The 11,446-nt window shown below is 29.0% G+C and overlaps 1 protein-coding gene across 1 annotated transcript in view; it reads right to left on the bottom strand.

Annotated features, from left to right (window-relative positions):
- Window positions 1–11,446, bottom strand: part of LOC105849103 (IQ domain-containing protein H) — a 103,784-nt gene that overhangs the window by 57,549 nt on the left and 34,789 nt on the right. Inside the window, exons 2-5 of the mRNA XM_065816592.1 lie at window positions 10,005–10,167; window positions 6,968–7,075; window positions 6,722–6,843; window positions 4,690–4,780 (exon numbers count right to left, since the gene is read on the bottom strand). Coding sequence (XP_065672664.1) covers window positions 4,690–4,780; window positions 6,722–6,843; window positions 6,968–7,075; window positions 10,005–10,142 — 459 coding nt within the window. The 5' untranslated portion in view covers window positions 10,143–10,167. The remainder of the gene's footprint in view (window positions 1–4,689; window positions 4,781–6,721; window positions 6,844–6,967; window positions 7,076–10,004; window positions 10,168–11,446) is intronic.

The following is an 11,446-nucleotide window of genomic DNA, read 5'->3' as shown; positions in this document are numbered from 1 at the left end:
CCTAATAAATATACTTTTATATATATATATATATATTTTTTTTTTCTTAAATTGGATCAGAATATAAAAAACAAAGTTTTAAGATCTGTACTCAAAACGTTTATAACGGTAGTCTTTCACACTATGAATAAATGGGCTATTTAGTAAGATGTTTTTGTTAATGTGATTTTTGATTGTTTATATTTGTTTTATTTTTTATTTTATTTATATGTGCTAAGATCTTTTGTTGAAAAGAAGCTTTTTGTTTAAAGATCTTTTAATAATTTAAATTTATTTATTAAATTTTGTTTTAGTTCACCTTCTATTAAAATATGTAAAATTTAGTTAGTAATATTTAGTCACATTTTTCTATCTTTTATTTTGTGAGTGAATAATTACTTAATGACATAATGAAGATTTTAGAAATAATCATTGTCAAATATATAAAAGCAGTAAATACAAGAATCAATTTTTTTTTTTTTTTTTCAGATTCAATCCCAAAAAGACTCCAAGCAAACAAATTTAAGTTGGGAGTTACTAGAAAAAAAATAGTTATAGAGCAATCAAACGATTGACAGAAGACTCTGTCAACCAATTCCTTGCTCTATAACACATAAAGTTGTAGGTTGTATGAGTCAGGAAAACAAGAAAATAGGAGAGAGTTTCAAAGGGTTAAAGCATGGGGAAAAAACTAGATGATAAAAGTTTTTAGAGCATGCATGGACAGATACAGTAAAAGAATGAGACTTTACTAAATGACGAGTTAAGTGAGAATGAGAAAGAGATGCGACTTCACTACAATGGGAGAGAAGCTCAAATTTGGCATAAAGACCAGGTCTAACTACATTTAAATTGCATTTTTGGATCTTGTCTAGAAGAGAAAGAGTATCAACCAGCCCAAATATTACAACAGTATTCCATGCAAAGACAAACAAAAGGCAAGAGCATTGTGATAGTTGGTTGTAGTAAATAACTGAGTTTTAAAATTCACAAGCCACTGCGAGCTGCAATCTGCTACAGAAGTGAGATAGAATTCAAGATCAGCTGCTTAATCTAAACAACTGAAAAGAGAAGACTTTTTGTCAAGACAGGAGTATTAAGTTGAGTCATCAGCAAAAAAAGCTACTTAGATGTAAGGTTGTCAGGAAGATTATTAATGTAGATAAGAAACAAATCAGGAGGTACAGTGAAAGAAACAACCATGAGGTACCCCAGAAGTTACTGAAAATGGAGAAAAGTGTTTTTCTCCAAGGATGACTTTAATAAAGTGGTTAGAAAGAAATGGTTTGATAATCTCAAAAACTTTCCCAGATACACCACATGAAACAAGCTTATGGACAAGATCAGCATGCCAAGCTTTGTTGAAAGCTTAAGATGTGTCAAGAGCAATACTCCAAGCCTCTCCACCTCAATCGAATGCACGATCAAATCTTTCAGTCATAAAAGATAGCAAGTCAGCCGAAGAATATTTTCCAAAAGCCTCTAGAGCCTAACTTCTGAGATAAGATGCACTTCTTTGCATTGATTTCTTGCAATAATAAATAGACATTTGTTCTCAAGAGAGTTGTTCTTTCAAAAAAGACAAAAAAAAATGATTACAATTAGATAAAACAGCTGCACAAGATGGTGAAAACCATTAAGTAGAATGAGGCTTAACTTTGAACCGACAAGAAGAAATAAAAGCTTCCATTCCTGCCTGAAACCAGGAGGTAGTTATGTTTATCAGCTGAGAGAGAAAAGACATCAGCCCAAGCACAATCATGAAAAAATTCATGAAAAGAATCTCAGTCAGTTTTAGGGTAGTAATAACTAGTGTGATGATAGGGTAAATCTGAAGAAAAAGAACAACAAGATGAAAGATTTAAAGAAATTATTGCATGGTCAGAACCACCTTATTTATCTCATTATTTCAACCAGGGAGAAAAAGGAGAAACTGAACACGAGCTTGGGTTAGAGACAAGACACAAATAAGGGAGTGAAGGTAAATGAAGGGTTGTCAAGAAAATGAATCACAAAGTTAACTATCTGAGTAAGAGATTGAGAAATGCAGAAGTTATAGGCTTTAGTGTCTGTAGGGTCAGTAGCATTAAGGCCAAGCCATTCAGTGTGATGAGCATTAAAGTCACCAATAACAACAATATTGGCAGAGGGGTAAAGGGCATGGTCAATTTTATCAGAACTTACATCTAAAAGAGTGCAATCTTGGGAAGAAGGATAACGATAAAAAACAAAGAGAAAGGTGATAGAGTGAAGAGGTGCTATGCTGAATTTTGCAATAGATAAGATTCAACTGATGGAAGGTTGCTTTACAGACCACAAATATTAGTAATAGACATTTAAACATTTAGGTAGTAGGGATGATTTTTTATGCTCAATATTTTAGGTTAGGAACTTGATTCACTCATAAATAGAGCACGGTCTCCTAATCAATGAGCTATACTGTAGTTTCAGTCCTATTAACCTTATGTCATAACTTAAGGCTCCTTATGTGGCCTCTACAATGTGTACAAAAAGCACAAAATGGGACACCATCCATGCGCAACATGGCACTGTCAATACACTGATATAATACTGTTGGTTAAGAAATCCGCCTCTTTGAGAGCTACAACAGAGATGAAGAAGGGGTTTCGAGGCTAGTCAGCAGAATTATTCTGCTTACCCCTTAAGTTTTTGCCTAAGAGACCTTTGTTAAGACAGTAGTTGGATGCAGTTAGCATCTGCCCAAGATGAGTATTTTTATCCAGACACCATCTCTAGCCTTTACTCAACTGAGAGCCCTAAAGCAGGAGAATTATGGCTGGATGCAGTTTACATCTGCCATAGATAAATATTTTGCAAAACACCATCTCTAACCCTTACTTAATGAAGAGCTCCAAGACAGGTGACTTTTAGGTCAGAGTTTGTTTCTGTTAGTCTTTGCCTAAAACAGCAAACCCTACAAATCAGCAGGGCATAGAGCAGGTAGTACTGGGTTACATGATGCCGGTAGCAGGGTGATTGTAATGATCCTGAACCTGACCTGACCTGGAGTGTTTAAAAGAGTTACTTTCTGCAAACATTACTTTAAAATGTTAAACAAGATATTTTGGAAATGCATTAGGAAAAACATTACATCTAACAAAAGACTAGAGATTAAGGTGAGCATAGGTTTTATCGTTGAAATCACTAGTTAGTTAATGAGCTCACACTGCATCAGAGATTTAAACAGAACACAAACATACATAAAGTAATTTACAGGTGAGTAAACACTGCTTGAGGTCCAGACAGAACACAAACATAGATGTATAAAGTAACTTACGGGTGAACCAATACTGCACCAGAGGTTCAGACAGATCACAAAAGTACATAAAGTAAAGTAACTTCATACAGAACACAAACATACATAAATTAAATTTGGTAATGATTCATAATTAATAGTAACAACAATAAAGAAAAATAAAACCCAAAAAAAGTAAAGCTATCAGTACAAATAACAAGCACATAAGCTTGTTTTATGAACTAAGAATATAGCACTATAATGTTACCACTGCAATTTAATAACTGTTCAATAAAAATAAAGTGATACTGTGCGTACAATGATTTTATAACCACAACATGCTTTAGAAAAATGTCTTTTTTCTAAATTTAAAACATGTGAAATTTTGTAAGCATGTTAGCTGTGGCTTAGAAGAAATGGTGCAGATTTCTGCACCAAGTGAGAGTTAATTGAGAAAGAGAAAAGCATCAAGTATATTTATTAGGGTTAAGCCTTTTCTGCATACAAGATTCAAAGTTATTCTGAACAATATTAAAAGAAGGAGGAAAAAGTTCTTAGAGAAAGAGCATAGTTAAATGTTTGTCAAATTTGAAATTTGTAATTTAAAAATGAAATGTAAAATTTGTAAATGTATTGTAAAATTTAAAAGAAGGTGTTGATAAATGTAATATTTTTAAAAGCTTCCAATAATTCAGATTTTTCCTTCCTTAATATTTGAGGATAGAAAGTAAAGACTAGTGAAAAAATAATAATTTGGAAAAAGGATGAAGATATAGATTATATAAAATACAATCTATATCTACATAATAAAATTAGGTATGTGTTAATGATTTATCTAAGTTTGTAACTGAAATTATAGGGAGACTCTCAAACAAGTTGTTGTTCCAATATTAATGGATGACTGAGGAAAAATTTTTAATGCAAAAACTGTAAAAACCTTTGGAAGTTCAGACCAAACTAGTAAATCAAAAAAAAATTCTTTTTTCAAATCCATGCTTTATGCAAGCAGAATTCTATTGGACCTAGAAATTCTTTTTTTGTTATCTTTTGTAGAAGGAAAAATTACTGTTACGTTTTTAAATTTTTTTTTTATTAATTCAGTGTTCTTATGGGGAAATACAAATTAAATTTTTGTTAACTTTATTAACTTTTTTTGGTCAAATTTTTCCATTTCCTTGTATTGTCATCGAAAATGATTAAGTGTGCAAAATTTGAGCAAAATTGGTTGAGAAAAAAGCTTTCAAAAATTGATTTGAAATTTTGTGGCACACAAACATATATATATAAAGTAACCTTATATAAAGCATGGAAAAAGGAAACAAAAAACATTATATAAAAACTTTGTTTAAAGAAACAACCAATTAAATCAAACAAGTGTTTTTTTATTAATAATATAATAACTCAACCCAATAAAGTAAAAAAAGTACAAATATATATGTAAGAAGTAAAATTACCTGACTGTTAATTGATAATTTGTTAAATGCATTATGTTTGGTAATGGCTTCTGGTGATTGATAATTTAAATACTTTCCATCTTTTTCCTCACTATAATGTTATAAACTGTTTCTTTAGTTGACAATCATATCTGACTCATGATAACCTTTTTATTTAAAAAAGTAGATTATGATTATTACTATATATTACTATCAGGGATGAGGAGTCCCAAAAGGACTCTGGCTTTATATCTCTTTTTTTTTTCTAGTCTCTGTTGGTAAATTTATGATCTGCTATATAAAAAAAAATCATATAGTTTAATGACTTGAAACATATTGTTTTTAAACCCGGAGTCCTGGAGTCCTTGCCACCATTATACCTAAGGACTCCGGGTTTAAGAAGTGATTGTTTCTCTAACCTAAAAGTCTTCATTTTTTTACCAATAATAGTTCGTAAGCTATTTTTATATTATTAGAGCTCCTGGATACCAAAAACTAGGAAGAAGTAATCTTTTTGTGATATTCAAATCTGGAGTCCTTTTTAGAACTCCGCATCCTGATTACTACTGTTGTAAAGAAAGCCTTTGTGTATTAAAGTCATCTGACCCCTATAAATCTGAAGTCAAAGAAAAAAATACAAAACTGCTGACATAATGCATGACTTGTTTTATTTTATTTTTTTTCTCGTTATATTATTCAAATTAAACTCATAGTAGACTTATGTTATAAATTGAAACTTATAGTAAATTTATACCATAGTCATGTTGAAAAATGTTAGAAAGGTTGAAACTTACAGTATAATTATGCCAAAAAAATGTTGAAAATCAAAAATTTAAATTCTTAAATCAGTTAAAACTTTGAAAAGAAAGTTTTTACATCAATGACTAATCTGTTTAGAGAAGGAGTTATTACTTGCTATTACAATTTTTGGGAGCCAGAAAAAAAATTAAAAATTGTCAAAAATTGAGCAGAAGTAAAGGAATCGCCATTGCTAAAAACAATACAGTAATAAGAATAACACAGCTGCAGTTAAAAAATCCTATTACCCAATATTTATAGTAGAAAATCATTTTTGTACACATTTATTACTAGAAATCATTTCAATTTAAAAGACAAAAATAAATGAACATAAAAAAAACGTTATAGTATAAAACATTTTAAGGTACTTTGTTTGGCTCCTCAAACTTTTCGAGCAGTATCTATTCATGGCAACATTGATACAATATTCAGGCATTATTTTATGAAACCAATCAAAATTTATAAGAATGAAATCTACATGTCCTTCACATCCAAATAACATATTATGTTATCAATTTTGGGACTGGTAATTCTCAAAGAATTTTCCTGTCATCTGATGACTAAATGTGCTTAATGACATCATGAATGACATCATGAACAGTTTTAAAGTTTAAATCATGATTAAGTTTAAGTTTTGATTTTTAAACAATCCTTTGTTTAAAAATCTTGCTGATTTTCATTAAAATATGATGTTAAAGTAAAAAGTAAACTTATTCTTATTTAAATATTAACTGTCTTGACTATCAAACTAAAAAGACCGTTTAAACTAAAAATCAAACAATTTTTTTATGCTCTTAATAGTTTTGCCAGCTTGTAATAGTATTGCAGTCTAGACATTTTGGTTTTATCAACAAACTCTTGGTATATCAGCCATACCTGACAAACATTATATAAAAACCAAGACTAGGAGTAATTTTAAGTCAACTTTATGATCTACCATGTCTGAAATTCAACTTAGATTCAGAGTGCAGAGTTCAACATTCTTTATAATCTTGCTTTTGAAGGACTAGAGGATTGGCTAAAATATTGAGTGAATGAATGAAAATTTGAATAAGTGAAAGATGGATTGAGTTAAAGATTGATTGAAAAAAAAAGATTAACGAAACAAAAATCCGACTTAGGGAAAAAAAACTGACTGATAAAGTGAAAAATTTATGGATGGTATCTGTTATTATATGTGATAATGAGAAAATTAAACAAGTATAAAAAATAATAAATATCAATACATTTAAAATTTTTATATAAAAATAATTGCCTCTGTTTTTTTATAAAGTAATTCCTGGATAAATCATGTAACTCATGATTAAATGATGTAGACCTGAGAGTTGATGATACACACAGATTACCCATTTGGGTAATGATTTCTTGTTTTTTAACCTAAAGTTTAATAAAATAACACATAATTTATAAGTATTTAAGAAATATTTTAAAAAAAAAATCAATGAATACTATAAAAAATGTTTACTTAAATACAATTGATATTTTTACTAAATATTTTTACCTGCCATAACCTTTCAGCAACTTCAAAGTTGTCTTTTATCTTATAAAAATCAGCATTTTCTAACTTTTGCAAAACATTATCTTTAAGTTCTTTGATATCATTCTGGATCTGAAACATAAGAAATTTAGTAAAGTTTTAATCAATTAATAAAAATATATTAGAATATACACAAATCTAGGAATTCCAAATAAAGTAATAATCTGAAAAAACCAGAAGGTGATCAAACATCAAGTATCAAGGGACCAAAACAAACATAATGATCATTTCCACATTTTTAATTAAGTAAGAAATCTGAGGGGGACATACAGCAAATGTTAAGTAACTGCAATCAGTTTTCAGTAACTTAACAAAAAATGCGTCATAATTTGTGTAACTGAATTAGGGAAAAATGTAGTGCATATAGTTTTACTTAACAAAAAATGCATCATAATTTGTGTAACTGAATTTTTTTATATTGTAAATATAATATGTGTTTAAGTATTGTAATTGTATTTTATTTCACTTGCAAGACATTTTGATTCTGCTAGAATGTTATTAAAATTATAACACAGTGATTTCATTTTTATAGTTAAATTTGCCCTATATGCAACATTGGTAAGGAAAGCAGTAAAAACTTTTTTGCTAAACACTTTTCTATAGTACTCTGTTCAAGTACTGCCTTCATGGAGTACTTGAAATTAAAAATTGGAGTACAAAAATAAAATCACTGCATGATAATTTTGATAACATTCTAGCAGAAGCAAAACTTCTTGCAAATGAAACAAAATATAATTGCAATGCTTAAACAAAAATAAATAAAAAAATACTATTTGATGACCTTTGTAAAGATTACCTTTTTAAAACACATGAACATCTTTTTAAAGTTGAAAACAATGGGGTGGTAAACAATGAAAACAATCATGGTAGAGCGCTTGCTTTGTAAGCAAGTAGTTCTGAGTTTGATCCTCACCATATCTCTGGTAGTACCATTAAATCAGCAATTGAGTTAAAGTATTGTTATAACAATTTAAAAAAAAATTGTCTCCTGAACTGCAGAGGCCCCCTCAGTCTTGGGGAGGTAAATAGCATTAAAACAAAGAAAACAAATCCATTATTTTAAACACAGTTCAAGATATTGTTACTAATTAAATAGATTCTTGTTTTCTCTTCAAATAGTAAAAAGTTTTTTAAACTTTAAATTTTTTATTTTTTAATATTGTTCATCTCCTAAGGGGGATACTAAAGTTGAGGAGGGTACTCTTAATTTTTTAATTTTATTGATTTTACAACCCTCTATCAGTCCTTTAACTCCAAATACTTTAAAAAAAAACCTGCTGTGTGGAGAAACAAGTTGATGGCTGTGCTACAAGAGACATGGTTGAGATTAAACATGGAACTTCTTACTAGCAAGCACTTTACCACTACACCACTATTGAATATTTAATAGATTTTTAGATAAAATTTAATAGATAATATTTCATACTAGATTAAAATGTTAACAATAACATTTTGTGATATAATTATTTCATTTACTAGAGTAATCACAGTACTTATGCTTTTTTTGTAGATGCAAAAAAAATCTTTTGGTCATCAATGAAAAAAATGAAAAAAAAAAAAATTAAAAAAAAAGCTTTAACGACAGCAATTATTAAACATTTAATATAAAAAATAAGATTTAATAAAAAAAAAATATTTAAAAAAAAACAGTATTTACTGAAAATCACAACTGTATATTTAGAATCTAAGCACACACCTTTAAGTCTATATTTTACCAATAAGACCTTTTAAATTGATTTATCACTCCACAATACCATTTTACAATCATTAATAGTCCAGTGTCTGTGAGCATTTGCTAATTTTATGAAAGTTTTTGAAATATAACATAGTGATTTTCCACACACACACACACACACACACACACACACACACACACACACACACACACACACACACACACACACACACACACACACACACACACACACACACACATACACACACACTTACACACACTTATGTTACATTTGTAAAGAACTGTCTTAATTAGATTGCTTAATTATTTAACATATAATTGAATTGTTAATGTTGTACTTGATGGTAATTTCCTTTGCTTTATTCCTTTCTTTAATCTATGATAATGAGACAATAATACATTCTCAAAAATGAACATAAAAAAGTTTCTCATGTTTTGGTATATTGTACTTTTACATAAAAAATGCTACTACATGAAAACATGTTTATTCATTTTCAGGTCATATTATGTACATTTCTTTACCTTATATGCAATACTAAAAATTTGATTTTGTGTAAAGAGTTTTAGTAGAATTTTTTATTTGGTTGCTTATGTTTGGAGGAGTATATACACAGTGTGTATTATTTCTAAGTATAAAGAAAAAATAATTAACTTTTCTCCTCAGCCAAAGAAAAAAAATATAACTATATATTGAAATTATTATTTCAATACTTTTTTTTTAGATTGGCAAAAGTGTTTGATGCACTTCTTTGTAAAATGTATTTGTAACTCCTAATAATTTGTAACTCCTTTGTTAAATGAAAAAAAAAAAGAAACGTATTTTAATTCATGAAACTATATTTTATGATTAAAATGCATAATATGATTAAATACTTTCTTTACTTATCTGATCTGAAAAAATTGCCATAACCATTTTATCTTCTCCTATCTAAGATGAATAACACTGTTTCCTAACTAAAAAATTACTGACAATAACAGCGACATAACATGAAGACAAAACAGTGACAAACTTTTTTCCTGCTTATTTTTCTAAGCAATCAATGTTTAATTTTATTATTGTTGAATTATATGATTAATGCAAATTATAGTTTAGATGCATTAGCTTGGCTGCCTATACCAGTCAAATAGTATGGGAGTACATCTGGGTACAGTAAAGGTAACATAATGCCTATGTTTCTGCAACCTATTCGCTACATGTTGGGTTATGCTACAATTATATACCTTTTTTAATATTCTAATTTGCAAATTTTTGTTAAAAACCGTTACTCCTATTTACATAATTTTATTTCAAACAAACTAAATTACCTCCTCAAGAAGCTTTATTACATTGTTTTCAGGAGTATTCCCTTCTATTTCTGGCAACGGCTTAAGTTGAGACTTAGTCAACTTTTTAAAAAATACAACTTTTTCTTCTGGCAATCTTATGTCACCTAATTTACTCATATTGGCTTCATATAAAACATAAAGACTTCATATAAAACTTAAAAGAAGTAAAAATAGAATGATAAATTATTCTTAATATACAACTGTAACAACAACAATAAAATTGTTTAATGATACTGTTAAAGCAGTCTCAATAGTTAAAACAACAACTTATAGTTGTTGCTGACAGCAATTATACCAGCTAACTTGTCGGTTTTTTTCTATTTTTATCATTATTTTTAAATTCCTTATTATTTTTAGTGCAACTGTTACTGTTTTTGCAATTTTTATTTTTTTATCTTTTATGATAATAATTGTTTTTATTCTATTATTGATATTGTTTAACCTGTTCATGTTGCTGCTGTTCATGTTGTTCTTTGTACTGTTGCTGCTGCTACTACTACTACTACTACTTTTATTATTATTATTACTGCTACTTCTACTAATACTACTACTACTACTACTGCTGCTGCTGCTGCTGCTACTACTGCTACTGCTACAACTACTACTACTACTACTATTACTATTACTACTACTACTAATGTTGCTGCTGCTACTGTTGCTGCTGCTGCTGCTACTACTACTACTTTTATTATTATTATTACTGCTACTTCTACTACTACTACTACTACTACTACTACTACTACTACTACTACTACTACTACTACTACTACTACTACTACTACTACTACTGCTGCTGCTGCTACTACTACTGCTACTGCTACTACTACTACTACTACTACTACTACTACTACTACTACTACTACTACTACTACTACTACTACTACTACTACTACTATTACAACTACTTCTACTACGTTTATTGATTTTGTTGATTTGCTGATGTTATTAAATTAAATGATCAAAAATCAAAAACTATTTTTTTATCAAAAAAACTAAAATCAAAAAAACACTATGCTTTGGTATTTATGAAGCAACATAATACAATTAAGGTGATAATAATAAAATTGTGTTATTTTTGCTTGTTTATTATTAAATAAAATTTTAATTCGTTTGAGCTAAAAATAACTTAATAATATAAACAAGACGAATGTTTACATTCAAATTTCTTACAAAAATAAAAACATGCGCGCATACTTGTAACCTAAGTAATCGGGAAAGTATCAATCAAAGTTGACTTTTCAAAACCTCTATTCCGACGTTGAGCACCCTTGACGTCCGAAAAACGGGACAAAAATACGCAACGGTACAAGGTAGTCGGTAAAATGCGAACTGCAAACCACGAACTGCGAACGAACTTTTTTGCGAACCATAGTAGTCAATGATATTTGTGAACCACTCGTCGTTAATGACATAATGTTTTT

The sequence above is a fragment of the Hydra vulgaris genome, chromosome 13, assembly GCF_038396675.1.
Source record: "Hydra vulgaris chromosome 13, alternate assembly HydraT2T_AEP".
Lineage (NCBI taxonomy): Eukaryota > Metazoa > Cnidaria > Hydrozoa > Anthoathecata > Hydridae > Hydra > Hydra vulgaris.
This window is presented reverse-complemented; position numbering and strand designations above follow the sequence as displayed.